The sequence below is a fragment of the Pinus tabuliformis genome, chromosome 4_2 (genome assembly GCF_031772625.1).
Source record: "Pinus tabuliformis cultivar Carrire ecotype Pingquan chromosome 4_2, CPIR1, whole genome shotgun sequence".
NCBI classification, from domain to species: Eukaryota; Viridiplantae; Streptophyta; class Pinopsida; order Pinales; family Pinaceae; genus Pinus; species Pinus tabuliformis.
In genome coordinates, this window is record NC_142304.1 from 375,129,331 (window position 1) to 375,156,489 (window position 27,159).

The 27,159-nt window shown below is 33.9% G+C and overlaps 1 protein-coding gene and 1 long non-coding RNA gene across 4 annotated transcripts; one reads left to right on the forward strand and one right to left on the reverse strand.

Moving 5' to 3' along the window:
- Nucleotides 1-8,242: 8,242 nt before the first annotated feature.
- On the reverse strand, nt 8,243-8,876 carry LOC149169496 (uncharacterized). Its single transcript, XR_016259390.1, has 2 exons — nt 8,693-8,876; nt 8,243-8,570 (listed from the first exon to the last, which is right to left on the reverse strand). It is a non-coding gene; the product is annotated as an uncharacterized LOC149169496 (long non-coding RNA).
- Nucleotides 8,877-11,272: 2,396 nt separating this feature from the next.
- Nucleotides 11,273-13,698, forward strand: LOC149169497 (LIM domain-containing protein WLIM1-like). Of its 3 annotated transcripts, none has more exons than XM_089428710.1 (5): nt 11,273-11,377; nt 12,222-12,318; nt 12,451-12,494; nt 13,029-13,118; nt 13,392-13,698. In XM_089428710.1, exons 1-5 carry the CDS (start codon nt 11,288-11,290, stop codon nt 13,599-13,601), a joined length of 531 nt encoding a protein of 176 aa, XP_089284836.1. In that variant the 5' UTR covers nt 11,273-11,287; the 3' UTR covers nt 13,602-13,698. The 3 variants fall into 3 exon arrangements, with proteins under 3 accessions (XP_089284836.1, XP_089284837.1, XP_089284838.1); XM_089428711.1 differs by lacking the exon at nt 11,273-11,377 and adding an exon at nt 11,496-11,570; XM_089428712.1 differs by lacking the exon at nt 11,273-11,377 and adding an exon at nt 11,979-12,108.
- Nucleotides 13,699-27,159: the final 13,461 nt, after the last annotated feature.

The window sequence follows — 27,159 nt, forward strand, 5'->3', positions numbered from 1 at the left end:
TTAGACATGTGAAAAAGAAGACCATGTCAAAATGAAACTAGTACAAAATTAAGAATGATTTGAGAATAAACCCAAAAAGTGTTCCAAATATATAAAATAAAATGCAAATTTTATAATGGAACTATCTATTAAATAATTCTGAATGTTAATAAGGAATGAAACAAGAATGGTTAACATGCATGTACTTCTTTCATCAATACATAGAGCAGAAAATGATTATTTAAATATTTCACATTCATAATGTATATATATAATGCTAACTAATATATCTTATATGTATTACTTGGCCATGTAGAAATGAGATAAATTGTAATTGATTGTTTTACAAATTCACATACTTCTATCTTCTGAATTATGGACACAAACAATAAATAATTGGACACAACAAATGATATAACCCATCAATCAACCATAGCACTACATTAATTCAATTTGTTTATAGAAGGGAAGCATTAAACATATTTAAACACATAGGACCCACCCACAGATACTCAAACCTTGTTTCTTACTAAATGGATATGATTCTTAGGACACTGACCAATGGAGAGCTTTAGAAATTTGGTTTTAACAATAACAAGAGTGAAATAGTACTTAAATTAACAAGGGAATATAATAATCAATAATATTTTGTTCAAGAGATAAAATCATTGTGTAGAGGAAATTTCTATTACAGAGAATTAAAGAAGATATTAAAGAGACTTTGAAACATAAAGATACAATCAATTAACTAAATCCAACCAAGTCAATTCACTATTTTTATTTCATATTCATATATTCAATCACATTTATTTTCATAGAGGTTCCCCTTTGAGATCGTAGGTCTCCTCTCTTTACAAAAAGGAAATTAATCACTTTTTAGGCTCTGCTCCTCGACTATTAGAAACCAATGTTCTTTAATATTGATAGTGGTATGAAATCAATATATCTTGCTACATATCCAAATGTGAAACACTGTATGATTTCAAAAATAGAAATATGTGTGGATTTCAATATTAAATTTCCATAAGGAAATCTATATCTTCCTTAATCAAATAATGTTACAAACAAATATAACAATGTAAACATTGAAACGGGAACTATAAACTCAAAACGAGAACTCTACCCAAAAACCCCTGGAAAAACATGAAAAATAGTGCTAAAAACGAAAATTGTGTATACTAGAACGATGATTTTTTTTTAGGGTCAATTTTCAACATGTTTTAAAAATGGCAGTGAGAACGAATTTTTTGTGCAAAAATTGTGCAAAAACCAGCCTGAAAATGAAAAGTGCTAATAATGGAACGATGGATTTTCTTTTTTAGGGTTAATTTTCAACATTTTAAAAAAATGTCAGTAAAGCCAAATTTTTATGTGCAAAAAATGTGCAAAACACACCCTCAAAACATGCTCGAATAACACTTTTTTTTTTATTATAAATTTTCAATATTTTGAAATAATGGTGTAAAAGATTTTGTTATGACTCCGAAAAACACTAAAATTTCAAAAAAATAATGAAAACATAAAATTAAGAATAAAAACAAAAATAAAAACAATGAAAAAAAACACAAAAAAAAGTTTAAAAAAAATACCAAAAAATAAATAAAAATATATATTAAAAACAAAACATAAAATTAAAAAAAAAGAAAAAAAAGAAAAACGAAACAAAAACAAAACAAAACAAAATGAATCATAAAAATCTAAAAAAAAACAAAATTAACCTATAAAATATAATAATTAAAAAAATTAAAAAAATTTAAAGAAATAAATAATAAGAAAAACATATTTTCAAAAAAATAACATTTTTTAAAGTGGTAAACCATTAAAAAATTTGGAAAAATAAAATAAAATAAAATAAACTATAAAATTAAGTAAAAGTAGGAAATTTTAAAAAAGCATTAAGAAAAAACTAAAAAAATTAAATTAAATTACAAACAAACTAGATTAAAAAAAATAGAAAAAAAAAAACGAAAAAAAAAAATTAAAAAACTACAAAAATTAAGATTAAAAACATTTTCAAAAAACCCTAAAAAACAAAAATATGCTAAAATTAAAAATAAAATAAAAACCTGAAAAACAATTAAAATTTAAAAAAATACATATTTTCAAATTAAACATCATTTTGAAAAGAACATTAAAATTAAAAAACGCTAAATATATTTTTGATATTTTTTGAAATAACATTTAAAATATTTAATATATATATATATATATATATATATATATATAACATTTAAAATTTATATATATACATACAATAAACATATTTAACAAAATTTATTTTTTATTTAAAGAAAAACAACTTTATCGGCCACCACCCCCACGGGCGGTCGGGCGGTGGCTATTCAGTTCCGAGAATCGAATAGCCACTTCCCGGGCACCCCCACGGGTAGTTGGGTGGTGGCTATCCGATTCTTGGAATCAAATAGCCACCACTTAGTAGCCTGTGGGGGTGGCTGGGTGGTGGTTATCTAATTCTTAGAATCGGATAGCCACCACTCGGCCGCCCGTGCTGGGGGCGGCCGAGCAATGGCTATCCGATTCTGCGAATCAGATATCCACCTCAAGGTCAGTCAGAGTGTGGTTATCTGATTCCGAGAATCGCATAGCCACCGCCTGATCGCCAGTGGGGGTGGTTATCTGATTCTCGGAATCAAATATCCATCGCTTGACTGCCCATGGGGGTGGCTATACGATTCTTGAAATCGAATAGCCATCTCCCAGATGCCCGTGGGGGTGGCTATCCAATTCTCATAATTGAATAGCCATCACCTGGTTGCCCATGGGGGTGGCTATCATATTCTCGGAATCGGATAGCCACCCCCACAGGTGGCTGGGCGGTGGCTATCTGATTCTCAGAATCAGATGGCCATCGCTCGGCCACCCGTGGGAGTGGCCTGGTGATGGCTATCTGATTCGGAAAATCGGATAGCCACATCCATGGGCAGTTGGGTGGTGGTTATTCGATTCCGATTACCAGAACTGATATTGTTATGCATTCAATATTTGTAATATGTGATTTTCGCATAAATTTTTAAGTTAATCGTTATTTTTTGAAAAAAAAAAGTGATTATTTTTTTTTTGACATGAAACTCATAAAAAAAACTATTATTTAACCATTTTTAGTTAAAATTTTCATATAAAAATTGTGATTTTGAGATGTCAATTCTAGCAAAAAAATTATTAAAACGTGTAGCTTTTTAGTTATATTTATGTTAAAAATGGTTATTTTTATGCCCATTGTTAAAAAATATTGTTTTTTAGAAACAATTATTTCATGTGAATTGAAAAATTAATTAAGGATGTATAAATATGTAGAATATCGAAAATTCAAAATATCGACCTTCTAATTTAAAAATGCAAAACCATAAAAACCTCACTACAAAAAAAATAAAAACAAGAAAATATGAAGAAAACGACCACTTCAAAAATTATTAAATTTACAAAATAATTATTTACATTTCATACATTAAACAATTTAAAGTTAAAAAATAGGTCTTTTAAAAAAAGGGTGTGACGCAGAATTACCACTTCTTTAAATCAGCATGAAAATCACTACCATTCTAAAACGTAATGTACATAAAAAAAAAATTATAGTGCCGAAAACTATGCTCTAAAAAAAGCATGTCTGTTCTACATCACCCCTTTTCAAAATCAAGTCACTTTTTTGCTATCTCTACGAAACGGGTAACAGTATCAGTTCCCGTTTCAAAGTTTACATTGTAATATGTGAGGTGTTGTCTCAAGATAGGGAAACTATCTTGGACACACAATCTCATTGTTTAGAGAATATTTCAAGCACGCACAAATATGGGAAACAAAATAGGAACAAACTCCTCTAGATAGAAAGAATCACAACTGAGACCAGTAGGAATTACATATTCCAAAACACCCCCTTAATGAGTACCTGTCTCGATATCAATATGCAAAGTCTAGTTGTGGTCAAACATAACATAAGAATATGTCAACATCCATATAAAAGAGCAACCATCCACCTAGAGGCTTGCATGCCAACCACTGGAACCGTCAATATTGTAGGATGTCCATTGCATATATGGTTCTATCAACCATTATAATTGTGTACATGTACCTGTACCTGTAAAGTGCCCTCCAATATCATCATGGGTTTTATCGGATTACCCATAACCATGCTCTGGGTTTTATCAGATCATCTTCAACCATGCCAGCAAGGGCTCTCAACCACCATGGCTCATCTCAACCACCAAGGCTCAACACAACCACGAGGGCTCAACTCACCGACAAAGGCTCCCTAGTTTCTCTGGGCCACAAATCTACTACTAAGGCACTCTAGCCACTCTGGGCCACAAACCTGCTTCTAGGGCACTACAGCCACTCTAGGCTACAAACCTACCACTAGGGCACTCCAGCCACTAAGGCTCACCAAAGACCCGACTCAACCAGGCCAAGGGTTTTCTTGGGTCGCCTTCAACCATGCCTATAGGAATCCCTATCCACTTCACTCTCGTACGTGGTTTCTGGCTTACCACAAATCAACACTACACAATGGTTTATGTCTAACCACAAACCTGCAATTACAAAGTGGTTTTAAGAATACCATGAACGTTATGGTGATACACATGCCTCATTAGGTTTCATTTCATACTCCAATTTTTGGAGTTACGTGGTACATACACTATGAAGACCACTACAAAACATCCTAGACTTGCTTACAATTAATAGGCGTGACTCATTATACATCATGCTAGTGAGTCTATTCCACAAACTCACACTAACTCACACAAATTTTCACTTAGTTGTCCATCATCCTTTAATCGTTATTGTTTCTCCTTTACCTCCTCCTCTAAAATTCTTCACATCTCGGGCATGTTCGTTTTTCCAAATTAAGTCTTGGAATTCCATGCTTAACCTATCATTTGTTAGAATAGCCAATTCTAAGAAAATAACTTTATATTGGGGTGGCTAATCTCAATATATATATTGATTTTAATTCCAAATTTACTTTCATCATTAAAAAAATTTATGTAGTCAAGAACACTCGCTACAGAAAAAACGATGAGTGACCTATTGCCCTAAACACATTAAACTTGTAGACCACACATGGTCAACAATTTGTTGAATCCAAAAAAAACCTGCAGACGACTCTCTCCTTCTTTCGATGACAAAGTTCTAGTGAACCTGATGCAAAGTTACAAACACGCTCGAGTGTTTTCCCTTAACTTAACCACTCATAATCTCTTAGATGTAGCTTTTCAAAACTCCTACCATCTTCACTAACTTTCATTTCTCTGCTAATTATCTTTCGAGTTCCAAGGAAGGGCATTTGTGCATGTCTTTTGCGTTCTTGCTCAAAGTGGTCAAAGAGGTCCACGAGAGTTGAATCTCCTTCCCACGCTGTTTCAACTAAGGAAGAACTACGATGGTGTTGGATTGCAAAACCACCATCCTAACCCACATCCACAAGCACTCCATATGCCTTTCCCTTTCTTTTATTCCTTAACACAAATGATAGGAGCATAGGCACAAGGATGCCAATAATATAGGCATTCATCTTTGCGAATAGGTTTTATTGTTGGAGAGATGCCCCAGAATCTTGTTTTAATGATGGTTGTGGCTGTTGAATAATGACACAGCTCATCTCCTGTAGATCGTCACTTGCGATTATTCATATGCTGCAACCTCACAGTCTCCACCTCTGCTGCTCCACATGGTCTCCGAGCAACCTCCACAACACGAATCCACCACACCGCCACAACACCACCAAGAGAGTTCATTACCAAGCCAAGACAGGATTTGAGTTTGCAATATTCACCGTCGACATCACATCAACGACACTCCTGGACACAAGGGTAAGCCAACAACTGACACTGACTTCAAACTATTGAAAAACCCAACGCCAACTGAATTAAGCTACCTAGAAAGGATTCACAAATGTAGAAATCGACTAGTTTGAGTCTATGATCCTCAACACCATGATGTCGATTGCATCAACGCATGCATCACAAACATTAGAATCGGGGTCCTTCAGGCGAAGAACAACATTTCCCACCATGACCGCCTCTTCAGATCGTGTGAAACCAACAAAACGATTGGTTAACTATGAGATCAGCATATCACCGCTCCACCAACAAGAGGGCGTTATGCTACACATCACAATTCTGCAGAAATTCATGATCCATTGCTCGACTTCCACTGCAGTTGACAGATCGGACGCCTACCACAAATTAGGTCGATCCACCTATATCAACTCAGCCCTCCTCATGTTGCTTTGTCAACTAAGGATTCACTAGATCTCAATCACAAATCCAAAACACTGCAGCTCCACCTCAATTCGCTGGTTATCAATGCCACCTCCGCACTGTTTCTACAATCCACAAGAAGCAAATCCAAACACTGCTCTTCGTGATGCAGTTCTTGTGTAAACAATCAAATAATGGACAAAGATTCACGCCCTTTCTCTCTACTCTCAACGCACATTTTTTATTTCCCTCAGCCCAGGATGGGCAAGCCTAGGAGGGGCGACGCCCCCTCAGGGGCTCATTGAGAGAATATTTCAACTACACACAAATCTAGGAAACAAAATAAAGAGAGACTATTTTGCATGAAAAAAATCACCACTAAAACAAGTAGGAAACACATATTCCAACATTCAATACTAAATAACAACAAGATATCCTCAGACCCGATCCCTGTCTTCTTTTGTGGGTTAGAAACTTTGACTATCCTTAACTAATTTGAAAGTGTCCGTGTGGTCGTTGGTCTCAATTCCAAAGTAGGTACGATTTGGGCATTGATAACGATAGCAAAATAATATTTGGTTGCTAATCTAGGGCAGAGGAACAAAAGGAATTTCTGGAACCGGTCCCCGGTCTACATGCTACAAATCTAGAGGAAACTTGCAACAAGAAAATATAAAATTAGTTATTGAAAATCTCTTGTAAAATAGTAAAAACAATTGCAATCATTATTTCAGTTCAATTGACCTGAAAAGCACGTTTGGTGTTTCAACGCATATTAACGTGGATTGCATGTCATATTGGACCAGATATGGCCGTTAACGTGGCACAACGATCTACAGAAGAGCTTGATCCTCGGCCTCTTCCACGTAAATGCATTTATCCTCGTTGAACAACGTGAGTTAAACATTCTCCATGTTTATAAAACGATTATGTGCTTTATGTCCTGTAGGTTATACTTTAGATATGATATGCCTAAGATGTAATGTACGTCGGTGGATAATACTTACATGGACATATAATGGTGTTTCATAGAGAACAAATGTTTATGATATACACAACCCTCTTAGTGTTAATACATGGTGTGGGATATATGTTTAATATTGGGTATATAATATATAATACAAATGTTATATATTTTAGTTTTATATATAGATTACAAGAAAGTTAAAATTAAATGGGATTTTTATTTGTATGTGGTATTATATTATATACGAAATACATATACAATACATTAATATATGTGTAGATTTTTGTGGTTTCATATATTAGTTAAAGGAGATACGAGTTTGTTTTTGTGCCAAAGGAGTTTTTTGTTTTCTTTTACAAACTATCGAAGACAAGATCGACTGAAATCCTTTTTTGTGGCACAGAACCGTAGAATGGCCCAATCACCCAATCACGTATTTATCCTTGCCCTTATTTCGGTTAAATTCCCAAATCTCCTTTTACAACCCTCGGATGAAGAAATCTCTAGGCATTTTTTGGGTTCAAATTCCATGATTTCTTAAAAAACACACTGCAAAAGGTTGTGTTAATAATTATTCATGGAGAAGCTTCAAAAAGGAGGTTGAGTCTCGTTCATTTTATTAGTCCCTGCCATCTGGCATCCGGCAGGGACTATAGTAATCGATATGACCCCTAGTTAGCATTACTTCACCCCTGCCATCTCTGTTATACGCTGGTTATTACAAAGTTTTCAAACGCTGGATTAACGCGCTGTGCCGAATAACCAAAGTTTTGTTTCTAACTTAACTTTTGCCATCTTATTTGGCCTCTTCCCGAGGCGGAAGAGGCCCGACCATAGCTTAAATTCGTATTACACGCCTGCTGCATTCCGGCTAACCGTCAAGGGGTTGTTTTAATGTTAACATTAATTCGTGATCTCATAGATATACAAAAAATAAAACAAGTGCCATGGTTATGCATGGGATACAGGTGGCAAACTAATATTGAAACTGTTCTGTTCATATTGAAACTGTTCTGTTCATCTTCGTCCGTGGCCACAGCTATGAAGCCCATCCAGTACTCCACAGCTTCTGCACAGATCCTTGTGAAATCTACTGCGTCTCTCGTTTGTGCTACATAAATCAATATCTGTAACAGGCGGCATCTACAACCTGCTATGTTGCAGTTCATCCGAATTTGAAAGCCATATCAGGAAAATACTTTGCAGACTGCAATGAAGTATCTGCTTCTAACGTTGCACAAGAAACCGGTGGTTCTTCTGCTTCCTTGCTTTTGCTTGATCTGCTTGGATGATGCAGCGCAGCTGTATTCCTGTTTATCAGTAGCAGGACTGGGACGAGCAGAACCAGAAGTTGCTGCATCAGACAGCTCCGAAAGCGCGCATATGCTCAATCTAAACTGGCAAATATTCTACACACAAAAGAGCTTGCGTTGAGACTCGAGGTAACCTTAATCTTGAGCTACGTTTTCCATAACCGCTCAAATTTACAATTTTTTTACAAGGAATAAACATTTAAACATACTACTGTTACCTGTGAGAAGTCCGTCGCGGTCTCTAGTAATTCTGGTCCTTACAATGCCTGGATGGATAGAATTTGCTGTCACATTGGCCTTCATTTTCTGCATTCTAGACGGAAACTTGTTATTTTTTGTATTTTCTTCTTCCAAAGACGCGTGGCGGAAACCAGACCAAGACCAAAAGCATGGCGTTATCGATCGAGAACCATGAGAACCTTAATCTTGAGCTACGTTTTCCATAACCGCTCAAATTTACAATTTTTTTACAAGGAATAAACATTTAAACATACTACTGTTACCTGTGAGAAGTCCGTCGCGGTCTCTAGTAATTCTGGTCCTTACAATGCCTGGATGGATAGAATTTGCTGTCACATTGGCCTTCATTTTCTGCATTCTAGACGGAAACTTGTTATTTTTTGTATTTTCTTCTTCCAAAGACGCGTGGCGGAAACCAGACCAAGACCAAAAGCATGGCGTTATCGATCGAGAACCATGACAAGAAGAAGCGTGGCAGGTACAATAACTATTGGAAGAGAGGGGCGTCGGGAACAGCAGAAACAAGAATAAGGTTTCTCCTTTCTTCCTTCCTCGAGCCCAAATCCCCCTACTCGGAAAGCTTCTTAGATTTCTTTTTTTATTATTCCCCCTGTACCTGGAAGTGAAGGGCCTGTGAATGAAGTGATTAGAGCTTTCTTTCTTACCGCATTTGATCAGTCTTCGTTTGCTTATCCTTTAGCTCCTTCTTTGCTCAGGATCTGCTGACATAGGAGCCACAATTCCCTTCCTTTTCTTCACTGTTCTGCCTCACGTCAGCTACAGAGGCCCGAACCTGTGAGGGCTTTTACAACTGCTCGCGTTTCAGGTTTCAATATCCCTGATCACAGATGCAGTCTTCGTTTGCTTATCCTTTAGCTCCTTCTTTGCTCAGGATCTGCTGACATAGGAGCCACAATTCCCTTCCTTTTCATCACTGTTCTGCCTCACGTCAGCTACAGAGGCCCGAACCTGTGAGGGCTTTTACAACTGCTCGCGTTTCAGGTTTCAATATCCCTGATCACAGATGTTAGCCTGATTACAGAGGTTACACTAGTTTCAATCTTGTTGCTCGGGTTTCAGGTTTCAATTTCCCTGATCACAGCTGTTAACCTGATGCAACCTTAGGTGGCCTTCTGTAGAGCTTGCATGTGTATGCTAGGGAGAGAGGTGTTAGGCACATGGCGGTCACGTAGGGCCCACAAGGTGGATAAAAGTTTCGACTTTCATTTTTATTTTTATTGACATCGATTGGTTTTCTTATTTTTATTTAAATTTGAAATTTCATGTTGCATTGTCGTTTCTTAGTTGAGAGCTGGTATAGTTGAGAGCTTACCAGGGTTCTGCCCCATTGATTCACTCTTCACCTCTGTCTCATTCCTTTTCGAGAGATCAAGGTAATTGGCACCAAACTTTGGTTCTGGGTCTTTGTTTAGATATGGCATTTTCATCTATAATCTGGTTGGTGGGTGTCGCTAATTCTCTAATTTTCAGTAATGGGTCTTTGTGTTTCGAAGCGGATTAACTATCTGTCCCTTTATGTAACTGCAACTAACTGATTAAATCTTTGCAAGTTATTAAGATTAGTATGATTTAGATTATGTATGTTCAGCATTTTAATTTTTGAAAAAAATCTGGAATCCCAACCGGTGCCCTCAATGGTTCGACCATGTTTTTTGGGAGATAAGCTGCCTCCTAAAACCGTATTCGCATGTGGTGGCCATTGCCCGTCCTCATGGGTTCAGTCTTTTTCTGGGTCTAGCATATGCTCTGCGGTGTCATTATCCCCCATTGCTTGTATTTTCAGAAAGTAGCATGGTAACCATTGATCATTTTGAGGTATTTTCCAATTCTGGGGTGAACATAAAGCAAGAAGAGGGTTTGCTAGCCTTTAACAGTGCTGAGAACATTGTTCAGATGTAGTGTATTTAAAACCACCATGTGAAGAAATATGGATGCATTTTAGGGTATACATGAAATTTGAATGCTGCTCAAACCACGGGTTAACTCTATGGCCTAGACTCTGTCTGATATCTTTGGTTTACTCATCTCTCATAAGATCAAGGGAATTTGCAATTCATCTAAATCCATGGTCTTCATCGGGCATAAAATATTTCTTCTTTAGCTCTGTAGGAGTGGTTTTGATCTGGTAGTTCATGGCTATATGTGCCACTGCCAATTGGTAGTTACAGGGCTCCGATTGCTGTATCAGTTGCAGATGCAACATAGCATAAACAATAGTTGAAATGGTTTGGCTGAGCTTTTTTTTTACTTTCTTTGGTATTGGTTCTTTCCCTCACGACGAGACCGCAAATATGTATTTTCAATTTCTTTCCAGGTGCTCAAGTATATCCCTCAATCATTATACTAACTCATCATTTGTGGTTTATCAGCTCAGCAACTATTCTTCTTTTGAAGGGGTGTTGTACTGCAAACCTCGCTTCGATCAGCTCTTTAAGAGGACTGGAAGTCTTGACAAAAGTTTTGAAGGTAAGTAGAGGTTTATGTTTGCCTAAATGCATTTGGCTAAAATTTATTTATTTCATGTCTGGAGTGAGGGTCCTCTGCCTAGCCTAATGAGAGAATTTGCCATTGATCTAATATTTCCTCAACTTCTTGTAGGAACTCCCAAAGCTGTGAAAAATGAGAAGTTGAATGATGGTGAGGTACAGTATTACTCTATATCTCTTGGCAAGCTCTTAACCTGCAATAACTTATGATCATGTAGGTATCAAAGTATAATACATCTCTTGTCAGCTTACAGTGAGAAGTTACAAGGTTATGACTATGTAGACAGGCATGGAGATGCTGTACTGTTTTTATCAGCATAAAGAATGTTGTAAAAGACATTCAGAGTTGGTACATATTTCTATTCAAATATACATGTATAACTTATAATCATGTTATTGTTCTGTTCTTAGACAATATCGCTTTATGGTCCCGTCATTATAACTGCAATTTTATTTTGAGGGCAGAACCTATTATCAACAACATTTGCTTGGCTGTCGCCTTACAAGTGTAAAGGGTTCTACATTTGGTTATTGAAAGTGTGAAGCGCAGTAATGAAATCTGCAAGAGCATCTTTATGATTAGATGTAAATCTAGATAGTCACAAAATCAGATTTTTAGGTAGTCTCAAAATCGGATTTCTTTAATTCAGAAGGTTGTTTCCTGCTCTGCATTAACACCCAACAGGGTCTTTGCTTTGTTTTCTGGCACACAAGAGAAATGCCTTGCTTGTGGAAATACAGTAGTGGGTTTGATCTGGTAGTTCATGGCTATATGTGCCACTGCCAATTGGTAGTTACAGGGCTCCGATTGCTGTATCAGTTGCAGATGCAACATAGCATAAACAATAGTTGAAATGGTTTGGCTGAGCTTTTTTTTACTTTCTTTGGTATTGGTTCTTTCCCTCATGACGAGACCGCAAATATGTATTTTCAATTTCTTTCCACGTGCTTAAGTATATCCCTCAATCATTATACTAACTCATCATTTGTGGTTTATCAGCTCAGCAACTATTCTTCTTTTGAAGGGGTGCTGTACTGCAAACCTCACTTCGATCAGCTCTTTAAGAGGACTGGAAGTCTTGACAAAAGTTTTGAAGGTAAGTAGAGGTTTATGTTTGCCTAAATGCATTTGGCTAAAATTTATTTATTTCATGTCTAGAGTGAGGGTCCTCTGCCTAGCCTAATGAGAGAATTTGCCATTGATCTAATATTTCCTCAACTTCTTGTAGGAACTCCCAAAGCTGTGAAAAATGAGAAGTTGAATGATGGTGAGGTACAGTATTACTCTATATCTCTTGGCAAGCTCTTAACCTGCAATAACTTATGATCATGTAGGTATCAAAGTATAATACATCTCTTGTCAACTTACAGTGAGAAGTTACAAGGTTGTGACTATGTAGACAGGCATGGAGATGCTGTACTGTTTTTATCAGCATAAAGAATGTTGTAAAAGACATTCAGAGTTGGTACATATTTCTATTCAAATATACATGTATAACTTATAATCATGTTATTGTTTTGTTCTTAGACAATATCGCTTTATGGTCCTGTCATTATAATTGCAATTTTATTTTGAGGGCAGAACCTATTATCAACAACATTTGCTTGGCTGTCCCCTTACAAGTGTAAAGGGTTCTACATTTGGTTATTGAAATCTGCAAGAGCATCTTTATGATTAGATGTAAATCTAGATAGTCACAAAATCAGATTTTTAGGTAGTCTCAAAATCGGATTGCTTTAATTCAGAAGGTTGTTTCCTGCTCTGCATTAACTGTTTCCATTTATAAATAACTTCTGGTATGTGCAGATTAAGACACCCAACAGGGTCTCTGCTTTGTTTTCTGGCACACAAGAGAAATGCCTTGCTTGTGGAAATACAGTTTATCCCATTGAAAAGGTCATTATTTTTCAATGTTACCTTGTCCACCTTTAGGATTAGATTGGGCAACCTTGCCTGGTATTAAGTTAAAGTAAAGATGATACTGAATCTCAAAAGTATTTCCTGCTTGAAGCATAGAGAAAGACACTTTTGGTTCAGTCGTCAGCATGTCTTCATTATGTTCATAGTTATGGGTTTTTTGTCAAATGGTCAACAAAGGAGTTTCTGACTGTAAAATCTCAACTCAGGATTAATAAACTGTCTGGTTGGACATGCTCTTTTGTATTGCAGGTTTCTGTGGAAGGTGTGGGATACCACAAGGCATGCTTCAAGTGTATGCATGGTGGTTGTGTTATCAGTCCCTCGAACTATATTGCAATTGAGGGCAGGCTTTATTGCAAACATCACCATGCTCAGCTCTTCAAAGAAAAGGGCAATTATAGCCAACTTATCAAAACTCCATCTGTCAAAGAAGTATCAGAGAATTCAGTACACGAGTGATTATGCAGCTGAAGTTTGAGAAAATTATCTTTGGTGCAATTATCCCCATTTGTTTGTTAGCAAGGTGCAATGTACAGTTTAACATGACTATTGGGGACATTGGTCTTTGCACCAAAGAAAACAGAGGCCAGCACATAGCCTTCATAGGAAAAATGCTCTGTTCCTCCCAAGTACTCTACGAACAAGTTTATCAGATATGGACCTATATATGTTGCACAGCTAAATATGGCTGCAAACAAAGCATTGATTATCATTCCCTTCCAAACAGATGACAGAATGGCCTTTAGCATTGATGGGTTCTGTATATTTGTCTCGACCTTTTGGCAGCACCAGTTGGTTTCAAGTCCTCGATATGACTCTTCAGCAGTATCCTTGCCTGCAACATTTGGTACGTCATCAACCTCTAAAGTCTTCTTGTATCCCATGGCAAACAAGGGGTTGAGCCAATGGAATTTCATCAGGCTCCAAACATTGGCTCTGGAATATGGAGTCATTTAGGCCTACTTAAATCATTTAGATGACTGTGTGGATGTACATATGATTTTCTAGCACAAAATTTGATTAAACTTTTATGGGTACAATTATCATTGTTTTTTTTTGTGTGATTAGATGAAAGAAAACATTGAAAGCTAGTCCCTGAGCAAGAGGTTTTTTTTTGAACATGTGGCTAAGCTCCTGAATATGGTTGTGGGCAGTATTTACTTTCATCATCGATGGACAAGACAGTGAGATTGTGGGACATGCCAAGCAAGAGTTCTCTAAGAGTCTTTTCACACAATGACTATGGTAAGACCTGCTGTTCCTACTTCGGATGTTCCAGCAACTGGGTAAACATTTATTCCGAATTTTCAGGCAGGCTCAACTTGACGCAGGGACTCGCTGCGTCGCAGCTTCCCTTGTTTTGTTTAGTAATATCACATGTCAAGAAGACTCGATGTTGAACAGTTTAACTTTTCTGATCTATTCCCTATGCCTTATACTAGAGTTGCCTTATAGATGAGCGCAAAATTTTTTCTAAGTTCAATTTTGTTCACCTTTTTATGCAATAAAAACTCCTAATTGTTATGGGACATATTAGCTACCATACCCATGTTCTCACTCATCATATCTTCTTGAATTTGAATTTTTCATGTCTTTGATTCTGACTTCAGCCACTTCCTTTGCACACGCTGCTGCAAATTTCTTGTGGGAAAGTTTTAAGTGGGGGGAATTTTTATGCATGAATGGGGCTTGATGTACAAAGTGGGACCATCGAATCTCACTATTGCACATTCTTTTCCTGCCTTTTTGAAGATTCATCGACTGGAGATAGAAAATTTGAATGTTGTGCATAGTCTGAATAAGTGAAGCGCCTCTACAAAGCCTGCAAGAATTCTGAATCAACTGAACAATGAAGGGGTTGAGGAGACTCATGGCCTTAGGTTATTATTAGTGGGGTGCAAATTCAAAATTTTGTGCCTGTTAGGCATTTAAGTTCTCAACATGGTTGAATTTTCCATTGACTGTTGAATCTTAAGATTTTATAGTCACCAAGCTGAAAGGTGTCATGTGATATTGATACTAGTGCCTTCCTAAGTGTTGATACAAATAATAGAGGAAAAATGAAACATGGTTTCACTCCTAGATATTTTCTCTCCATGGCTCTCATTTCACCAGAAGAATCTTCATTTTGTTTGCAGCCTTTAGGAGTTCGAACTTCTTAGGCTTAAAGGAAAAGCATAATTTCTCTGCATTTCTACATAGAAAATTAAACATGAAACATGAACATAGCAAAAGTATCCCAGGATATATTGCAATAGTTACAATGCATAGGAATTTGGGCAACTCATATGGCTTGTAAAGTCAGGACAATTGATTGATATTATTTTTTATTTCAAAGGGAAACATGTTGAATATTTTCTTAAGATTAATTGTAACTAAAACCAATTAGTGATAGTACTTATTCAGTGTTTCTCAACTAAGTCAGCAAGTAATCTAAGCAACGCTAAATATGAACATGTCATACAAAAGGGCAGGCTATAAAGAAAAGTATCCCAAGAGTTACAACAACAGTTACAATGCATAAGAGTTTGGGAAACTCGAATGGTTGGTAAAGACGAGACATTTTATTGATATTATTTTTTTATTTGAGAGGGAAACCTGTTGAATATTTGGTTAAAACTAAGTGTAACTAAAACCAATTAGTGGTAGTGTTTTTTCAGTGTTTCCTAAGTAAGTGAGCAAGTAATCTAAGAAATTTCATGGTATGTATCTTCAATTATTATCTTGAATATTAGGCTATAAAAAGCACCTCTTCACTTAATACGTATTCGGAAAATATTTCACATCAATACCACGTTTGAACAAAACCCAAGCAAGCCTTCAACATAGTTACCACATCAGAATAAAATCCAAGCTATTATTCACAAGATTTTGGGTGAACTAAGAGATCTACGTCAAAAATAACTAAGAAGAGAATTGATATGGAAAAAAAATGGTGTTGAAGTAGTTAATTTGTAAAATTTTATTATTTAGGGGTTTGTCGAGATTTGAGCTTTTGAAAAAATATTCAAAGCATTAGAAAATACACTAAATACGATATAATTTTAAATACCCTATCCTCTATATTTCTAGCAACTTTTCCTTTTAATGATCATTCTTTTTCTTCTTTCTTCCAATTTTTGATAGGAAATTCCTCCCAATCACAAAATAGGATTTCCCCGAGCTTTTAATGGCATTACTTGTAGGCCACAAGGTAGAAACAATATATGCTAGAGATATTTGTGTCTTATTGGTCTTCCTCATGGGATCCGGGTGTAAAATGAATCCTGGATCCAAGGATCTTACATAAAAATGTATCCGAATTTGGTCCATATATATATATATATATATATATATATATATATATATATATATATATATATATATATATATATATAATACTAAAAATATTAAATTATTGTTGTTGTTGTTGTTGTTGTTGTTGTTGTTGTTGTTGTTGTTGTTTTATTTTTTAATTTTTTATTCTTCTTTTTTTTATGTTTTTTGGTTTACTATTAAATAGTGATGAAAAGATAAAGCCTAGGTAAATGATTTCCAAATGATGCCCATCATAGCTGAAATATGTTCCACTTACTTTTGAAGTGGAAAATTATTTTATTGCTAACGTACAAAAATTAAGTGAATATCGTACTAGAGAGTTCATACAAAAGCTCCATGCATTCCTAAATGTTTTGCAAATCCTAACTCTGATAAAAAACATTATTTCATTGTGGTAAGGATTTTTCAAAAGTATTTAATTCGGATTAAAAAAAAGAGTTCTCGGTTTTTTTTGGTTGAATACTAAAAATATTTAATCTATTTTTTTGGGTCATGGTCTATGTTTTTGGCTTACTATTAAATAATGATGAAAAGATAAAACTTAGGTAAATGATTTTGAAATGGTGCCCATCAGTGTTTCCTATCCATAATTGTAAACAATAATGGTGTCTTTGCTTATGAGTGGAAATATGTTCCATTTACCTTTGAAGTGACAAATTATTTTGTTGGTAGTGTTAAACATTAGGTGAATACCATAATAGAGAGTTCATACAGAGGCTCTATATTGCATCAGCAGTCCATTAGGTGATGTAGAATTATAAAAGTTTCCATTGTTGGCAATATAAGAACTATCCTTTGACTAGCTACCGTATCTTATATTGTATGTGACAAAAATATCTCATTTCCCATTTCTAAGAAAAGTGTGCACATGACACCACTGTCTCTTTGATGTGTATAGACAAACTATGAGACTTTCATCATCTCGATATTTCAAATATTATTTTAATATATATTACCTACTTAACACAAAAAAACACCAAAGAACCTAAACCTAACATAACAATTACTAATTATTATTTAATAGTTGTAATCCTTCAAAATAATAGTATTAAATATCGTGTTTAGTTCGACTGATTCTAAACACGGTATTTTTTTTGGGGTTATTTTCCCATGTGTATGGTGTTTGGTCTCAGGGTTTAAGTTAACCACTTACCTTAATCCTTGATTCATGAAGATGAGGAGACTAAACGTTGTACTTAGCAGCAAATTGTGATCTTGTATTTAACACGTATCATTTCTTGCAAGTTTACCGAGTGGCACATTGTTTCGACATGGCTGGTGAAATATGAACCAAAAAATTATTGATTCACAAGAATTTTAAAATACACGAAAGGCGGCTAATCGGAAATCGTGTCAATGCTGAGAGTGAATCAAAAGGTGATGTGGAGAGTATTTACATATTAAAACATCACTTTGTCACCTAGCAAGTACGTACCCAAATATCATTCAAAGCTCTGATTTCGTTTAATTAAGATGAAAGAACTAATCGATCCTATCACAACTAAGATATATACCGCATCCATGAATTAATAAAGGTTGACAATCAGGTGCGTTGTGATTTTCTAAATAATATGATGAACAACCATATCTTACAATAATGGTGCACACACCATCAATGAATTATTAAAGGTGAACGATCAGTTGCGCGTTGATTTTCAAAATAATATGATAAACAACCGTATCTTACAATAATTATGCACACGTAGTTTGCAATAAAGAAACTTCATTTATCTAGTATATTCCCTCGATTATAGTCGAATTGATGTTTTATATTTTGTGCTATATATATATTTTATATAACCTTTGTTTTGTTTTCAAAAGCACTAGTTTCGATTTCTGTTGTGTGTCACCATTAACTTTTCGCTCTATGCTCGATTAGATCTTCCCCAAGTAGTTAATGCTTTATAATTTGATTTACCCTATTTTTGCTCATTCAAATTTCTTATGAATGTGAATATAGAACCATTTTCGAATAATGCTTTGATTTTGCTTTTTTGTTTTGTAAGTGAGTTATATGCCTCGAAATGTGGATATATTTTTGGTTGAGAAATGTTTGTTTCCTCCCTTTGTTTTATAAGGCATTATTTTTAATAAGTGAAAGTAAATAATATATATAATATGGTTATATAGTATTCACACATATCACATATTTGTATATAACATTTACATTAAGTACATTCACAATAATAAACATATTATACATCATATAATGTATTTACATCATATTGGCATGTTATATGATACACCAATTAGTAATATTTTTATTAATATTAAATTTTAAATATATTTATTTATATGTTATTTACAAATAATATAAAATTAGGTAAATAAAAAAAAAAATTAATAAATATAAATATATACAAGGGAGTGTGTACATAATGTCACATAGAACATAAGCCAATTAAAGTTAGGCAATTCAAAGGAGGGATTCATCAAATTAAAGAAGTTCAAGGCTCGAGATGAACATATTTTTAGAAGCATAAGTCATAATCCATTCAGGTAAGGAACCAAAATGTCGAAAGAAATCAAAGTGCGATATTTCATTTGTTGGGACAATAGTTAAAAGAAGATCATAAGAAATGATAAAGAAAACCTTAATGAAATTGTTATGAGATGGAGCGATCAAGTTCGGAGTGGGAAGATTAGACAAGGCAAAGTAATTAATGTGATACTCTTAAAGATGATAACATGGTTGGACCCTGAAGTACCAAAAGCTCAAAGCCAAATAAGGAAAATTATAAGAACCATCAACCACCTCAAGTGATAACAAAAGGACATTTAACCAAAAATTATTATGGGGGGCCCATCATTTTGTAACAAAATGAAGGGGTGTTGTTGGGGCCCAACAAATGGCAATTGATAGGGTGGACCAATGATCTTTGGTTTAATGATTCAGAACCTATGAAAATTAAGGAATAAGATGCCATGTAATGCAAGTGCTCAAGTAAAACGAAAAAGTTTTGTCTCTGATGTGCATGAAAAACAAATAGAAATTTACAACATATCCAAATCATTTCCACCATAATTCAAAAACAAAATAAAATATAAACCAATAAGTAAACTTTATTGATAATGATTTCAGGGAAAGACAAATATTACAAAGTAAATCATAGCATAAGATTAACTTTCACACCACTGGCGCTACCACTACTACTAGCAGGTTCCTATAGCCTCGACATGGATTCTTTCTAATCCAATGAAATGCATGTATCCCATATATTAGATATATATTCACAGTTATTTAGAATGTTTACTTTATAAATTAACTTGAGGTCATTGTCATGGCTTGATAACAAGCTAACGATTATGTAATTCACAAGAACTAAGAAGAGTAAGAAAGAGAGATCACGATGAGACCTCATGTCTCTCAAATTTACAACTAAAGGTCATTACCCTAGCTTGGTGACTACTAGCAGTAATGTTATTCTCGTTAGGACCCATAATCATTGTAGGTTGTCTCGTAATGAGACCTCCTATCCCTCACTTAAAGCTTTTATGTTGAGATACTCTAATTAATACTAACACTTGACAAATTACTTAATATATTGGGAGGTAAATCTGCTCCTTAAAAGCATGGAATGGAGTGAAAAATTTATATTGACTAGTCTTTACTAGTTAGTCTTATTACCCTAAAGAGTCATTTCAAATAAAACCATCATGTCATAGATTTTAAACAATGGTTGAATGATTAAGAGAAGCACCAAGAACAATTAAATGATAAGTTTACAAAACCATAAACTTTACTTATTAGTTAATTTTGAGTAACAACAAAACAAACACATATTTTGAATAAATATTTCCTTAAAGGTAAGGTTTCATTTACATATATACCAGAGAATAAAATAATTTTCAAATAATTGTCCCAATGCAAACCCTAATTCAAAACAAGGGAAGAAGGACACTAGAGACCCACAAATGAAAAATCAAAGCAAAGCAAACAAAAACATGAAAATAGTCCCCAAAAAAATGAACATTCAAAAATGTACTAGTCAAATCACAAGCCAAGAATGAATAAAAAGGATGATAGTTTAGGGATAATACACATCTTAAAGGGTCACATTTTTACTCCCTGCATGTTTTATCCTTTTTACTCGAATTTAAAAGTTAAACATTGTATAATATATTTAATGATTTAATGATTCAACCATTTATTACACGCAAATGATATCAATGCTAAATAAAGAAAATCTAAAAGAAAATAAGTAAGTATGATGTTGATTCAAAACTAAGAACAACCATACTACAATTTATCCAAAATGAAATATAATTTTATGAGTTATTATTTTTCTAAATATATTCTTTTTGTTCATCTTAGGAGAAAGATTGAATTAAGAATACAAAGAACAAAGAAACAAGGTTAAGTAAACTCCCCTAACAATGTCGTGATGATGGCTCATCTCCATCTCATGTTATTTATACCTACATTTTTTCAACTAGGAAGAGAAAAAATGAAATAAAAACTATTCTAATCCTAAACCTACCCTATGTTACCCTGAAAAGAAAAAGACTAAGTGAAATGATATTTCTAGTGCAGACATTCAAGAAACTCCAATACTATAACAACAAAACAGTTCCAAATTAGTAAGAGGGATTGGAGCTTTTCGTAATTGCAAATAAATAAACCATACTTACACATAAAATATTCAGTTAGAAATGAAGAAAGCATAATCTTACCATTTATGGGAAACTTTTTATGATAGGACTACTCAAGGAAATCTCTAATCATATCTAGACAAATTCCAATATTAACAATGAATTGTTTAAAAGAAAAAAATCCTTGATCATGATGAACAAAATCTTGTAAAATAAGTTTTTTATTATAAGTAGGGTCCATTTTATATATTACATGAAGAGAATAAGAAAGTGTGATAATTGTAGGTTGAGAAAGTGTCCCATTTTCTTGATTATGTTCATTGAACCCATATCTCTTGAAATCAACAACCTGAGATGAAGTGATTGTTGCGAAGCAACCTCACAAAAAGATAGACAAGATAGATCAATGACCTCAAAATCAGCCCCTTCGAGGGGGGCAACCTCCTTTACATTACACAAATAAATAATTCTTGGATGATACAAATGTGAAGACCTCCTTTCTATATATATGAGTCTAATGGGTTATAATATAATCATAGCCGACATACCAATAATAATGTAAGGGAACAACAATAACCATAGTGGTCTCCTATGGGGCACAATAATAACAATATGGGGACTACATGGGAACAACAATATAATAACGGGGTTGTACTAATAACAATAAGGGGTTACACTAGTAGCAGAGAAAATTTTAGGGGCTAATATTCACCCATGGGCTAATTTTCTATACTTTTTCCAAAAAAATGATTCACTAATTTCAATTTTTTTGTAAAAATGATTTGCCCAAATTTTATAGAATGAAATTATTTTACCCTAAAAATTGCCAAAAAATTATATGTAGACTATATAAAAATATTATAAATTTGAATATTTTTACAAAAATATCTCCAAACATTTTATAGATTTCATATTATGGACTAGTGGGATTCACCAAGGTTTCTAAACTTGAAGATAAAGTTCCATCCTTAAAATTTTCCCTCACTAGTAGTATAGGGACCTAACATGCCCTCTCCTTCAAAAAGTGTTGTCCCCAATGCTTGAGTAGTTTTGGATGCTTCTGTATAAAATTCTCATCCTCTCATGTGGAATCTTTAGTGGGTAGGTTCTTCCACTTGATGAGATATTCTAAAATTGATCAATTTCATAGCTGTGAGGTTCTTGTTTCTGTGATTACTTCAAGTTCCAATATGATTTATCCTTCCTCATCAAGTTTCGACAAGATTGTTTTAACTAGGATGTTGTCACCTATAACCTTCTTCAAGCATGAAACATGGAAAACTCGGGGCACTTGGGAAGATGCAGGAAGCTCTAATTTGTATGCCATAGTACAAATGTTTGCAGCACCTTGTAAGGACCATAGTACTTTGGTGATAATTTAATATCCTTGTCAACTTTCTTGAGGGACATTTGTTTGTATGGTTGTGTTTGTAAAAATACCCAATCGCCTATGTCAAAAATTATTTTGCTGTGATGTTGGTTTCCATGTTGTTTCATTCGATTCTGCATGAAAGTGAGGTTATCATTTTTCTTCTTCATGTGTCCTTCTATCATGGGAGTTTCAGGAGTGGTAATTCCTGCCAATGAATTAGAAGATATTGTCATATTCATTTATTCTTTCTTTGGGGTTGGTTCTTAGTATATATCCTCTTCTTTTGACGTTTCTTGATCCTCTTCTTCCTCCTCTTCACAATCAATGTAAAATAATTTCTTTTCAGCACGCTTATGACCTTTAGTGTATTTTCTATCACAACTCTAACAAAGGACACTTTCTCTTTCTTCTTCCAATTGTTGTGGTGTCAACCTTGTAGGTTGTGGAAGGCCAGGAGCAAAAACACTTCCATCTTTATAATTTTGAGTGGTAGGATTCCTTGTTGCCATAATTTTGCTTTCATATTTTCTTTATAGTCTAAATGCATTCTCCAATGAATCAGGTTCCCAAAGACGAACCTCATGTTGAATTTTATCCTTTAAATTCCCTATGAAGAGATCAATCCTCTGATTCTCTGGAATATCATTTGCCGTTATATTCAATTTTTGGCAGTCCTCAATGTGCTTTTCCATTGAAGCCTTTTGTTTGAGATTTATCAATTGGCTAAAAAAGGTGTTTCTCCTTGTATCCTCATAATATCCAATCATTTCCTTCGTGAAAATTGACCAATTGACAAGTGGTTTACAAGAAAAAATCCCTTTCTACCATAAAAATTGATTCAGCTCTAAATATAAAGATGTAATATGTACCTTTTGTAACAGTTGCACATCATGTAAATCAAAATATTTCTCCATCTATAATATGTATTTTATGGGGTCCTTGCCATAAAAATTTCTCATATCGATCTTTGGAATATGGTGGGTCTTCAATCCAATGTTATATTCTACGAAATCATTATTAACATTTATTTCTTTCTCATCATGAGTTCCCTCTACTACCCTTTCATCATTAGGAGGCCTTTCTTGTAGCATCTTTGTCCCAACTTCCTTCAAACCTTCCATGTATTTCTTCAAATATTCCATAACTTTCTTCAAATCTACTTCCATGGAACATATAAAACTATTTATCTTAGCTTCGATCGCATTCTTCAAATTGTCCATCCAATTTTGTTTACTAGGTGTTTCTATTTTCTTGATTCAAGCCATTATTTTTCTTTCTTTTAGGATCTCAATATTAAATCTATTGTATCTATGAAATTTTGGATCTGCAAGGTCTTAAATTGTGATTTGCACTAGCTCTCTACATCATCTTTCCAATTCCTGCAGTTTTATTAGTATTGGATTCTTCAATAAGGAGTTATGCCAAATCTCCTTCGATTACCTGATCATAGACTTGTTCAGTAGAGTGAACTTGTACGGCCTACCACCTGTCACTATTTCAACCTACAAACCAGAAAAAAATAAACAAAAATTTACAATCCATCATATTTCTGTAACTTATGAAATTTTAATCTGATGCTGAGAAAGAAAGTGATGACGATTTTGCCAAGGTCGCCTATTCAGAATGTAATTCGGGAGTTTGCAAAAATCCTACATGTCATGGACCGTATATCCGAAAACATAGCGAAATAAGATCTAAAATTTGGGCCCAAGCTTCACCAAGATCTTTGCTCAAATTGGTTCTAATTCGATAGTCTCAAATTTCGTAGAAACAAAATTATAGCGAAAACTCTACAATGACCTCTTTGCGATGGAATTCTGGAGCTTGCAACAACCCTAAATTCCTCAAATAATATCTCTGACAATATAGCGAGCCATGATCTGGAATTCAGACCTAAGGTTCAAAACAATTTCGTCTCAAATGGGTTTTTGTTTTAGCTTCTGCAACATCGTAGAGAAAACGTTATAGCAAAAATTCCATGATTCCCTCTTTGGAGCAGTGAAACCCTAGAATCCAAAGCTCTGATAAAAAATGTTATGAGATGAGCTCACAAAAAGATAGACAAGATAGATCAGCGACTTCATAATCAACCTCTTCTAGGGGGAAATATCCTTTAAATTACACAAATAAACAATTCTTGGATGATACAAATGATAAGGTCCCCTCTCTATATATAGGAGCCTAAGGGGTCATAATATAATCACAGCCGAAATAACAATAATAATGTAACGACACAATAATAACAATAGTGGGATTCTAATGGGAACAATAATAAAAATATGGGGACTACATGGGCGCAACAATATAATAAGGGGGTTTCACTAATAACAATAAGGGTTACACTAATAGTATAGGGACATAATAGTGACATTATTAAACAATAATTTTCAATCCATATCACTTGAAACATAAATTTTGTGATTAATGTGAATATGAGAACCGATAGTTAATTGGTTATGATTTTCAATATCAAGTAATTGATTACAACAAAAACAATATTCTTTGTTATGCATAGGTTAGTTAATAGAAGGGACACCTTGAGACAAATTTGAATCGATTCTTAGTCTTCGTATTGATAATGAATTATTAAGTCCAAGGGATGAAATATCATCAATAAGAACATAAAATTGAGATTTTAGACTTATGTTTAGGAAGTTCTGTGTCATCATCTAGCAAAGTATCATCATAATCATCAAACTTACTTCCATGTCCTACTAATCATGATAAAGGCTAGATTCATTAACATTGACAAATGGATATGCAAGAGATTGATTTAAATCCTTTTCAACCTCAATTTCATGCACAAGATCTAATGAAACCTCATCAAGTTGATTGCATTGACTGGCATGATTATTTTCTTCAGTTAAATGTGGACCAATAGAAGTTTGAGCATGAAGATCAAATGTGTAATTATTGTAGGTATCAGAATTCGTAAACAAATCAAGATACATCAAATAATGACTACTAGAGTACATATCATTTTCAAGAAAAGTAACATCTACCATGGGATTGTTAGTTAAACTTTTGTTAATAGATAAATCTTTAGTGAGAATAATAGCTATTGATTCAAGATTAACTTTTAAGGAAGAAACATCATGAACATCATCATTGCACGAATGTACATTTTCTAAGAGATTTTCTTTTGGTGATTTTTCCTTTTTGACAACATACATCCAAAAAGGTTTCAATAATAACTTTGAACTGATATTTACAATCTAAATCAATATCAAATTGTTTCTAAATCAATATCAAATTGTTTATAAAATGTAAGATCAATTCCTGTTATAAGCATAGTTACCAAATTCGACTGAATCAAGCTAAGGAATTCAAAAATTTGCTAATTCAGCTTGATTCGATAATTAATACGTGAAATTGGATAAGATACCGTTGAAATATTTTGACAAGTGGCATAGAGACCCCTTTCCTGTCCATTTAGCCAATCCAATTATATAGAAACAGATTAACGATTTCAAATGGAAACAAAATTTATAATCTAACTAGTATTAATGATGATGAAGACAACGAGATAACATGAGAGAAAATAGTTTGCAGCATGTTGTAATCCCGTCGCCAGACACATCGTAATCGTCCACAGTGCACAAATCATTTTATTTGATTGAAGAGTATTTTGGCAACGTCCTTTCCTTATTATTATTGGATTTTAGATTTTTCATTTTTTAAAGTTTGTTGAGTTTTCATGAGAAGCATGCATAGTTAATTTATATGAGCCTATGGAATGTATATTTCTATTTTTTTAATTTAATTTTTATCTTAATGTTAAAATAACTTTATCAATATATAAGAATATATCTTTATCTTTATATCATTGTTGAGATAACTTATCATCAATAAAAAAAATCAAAATATTTCATATTAAAAAAATTGTCTTGTGCATTTTGTTAATTTGATAGAATCTTATTTGCTAATATGAGAGAATCAATGGTGTGGGAAAAATAGGTAGATTCGAAGAAGAGGAAGAGGTTACTAATTTACCTTAAAATATATATAACTTTGTGTCTCTTCTTTGGTTAAGGTAGCTTTATTCAATATTAGATACAAAAATAACAATATTGTCCAATTAACATTAACAATTTTTGTAAGTTGCATATTGAAGAGAAAATAAGTCTATCAAGGGGAAATGAGCTTAAAAGAGAGCTACACTTTCTAATATTTTGACAAAAGAAAATATCTATTAGTTCACAATTTTTTTCGATTTTTTTTCCATATCGAAACGAATTCGAATTTGAATTACAAACTAAAACATGGTAACTATGGTTATAAGTGATTGTGAAAGGATTCGGGATTCACCAATTGGCACCATATCTATGTTATTTTCATTATTTTGATCCTTACTAGAAAGAATGAGATTAAGAAACCATAATTTTAGCTTGTGCCTAAGGGGTAAATCTTCTAAATGAAATCACGAGCAAAGTACTAAAGATCTAGAAGAAAATTCCTATAATGATTTATCTTCATATATGGTCAAACTATTGATTTGTGAACATAATGAATAATAATTATAATCTTGATGATCATTATCAAATAATTTAGCGAATGGGTTCCATGAATGAAATGCTTTAAACCGGTTTCTAACTCTTCCTTAGAAAGTAAGAGTAAAGAACCTACATATCTCATCATGAGTAAAATCTCTAAAATATTTAAATTTAAAGAAGAAATGATGAAGATGTACAAGAGCCAAAATAGAATCATCCCACACCATCAAATGTTTTTGGC

Excerpts from the sequence above, each read along its gene's own strand:
- LOC149169497 (XM_089428710.1), top strand. The coding sequence starts at position 11,288 with ATGAGAGAATTTGCCATTGATCTAATATTTCCTCAACTTCTTGTAGGA. Across the intron at positions 11,378-12,221 it reads AGAAGTTGAATGATGGTGAG|CTCAGCAACTATTCTTCTTT; the intron begins GTACAGTATTAC and ends GTGGTTTATCAG. Across the intron at positions 12,495-13,028 it reads AGAAGTTGAATGATGGTGAG|ATTAAGACACCCAACAGGGT; the intron begins GTACAGTATTAC and ends TGGTATGTGCAG.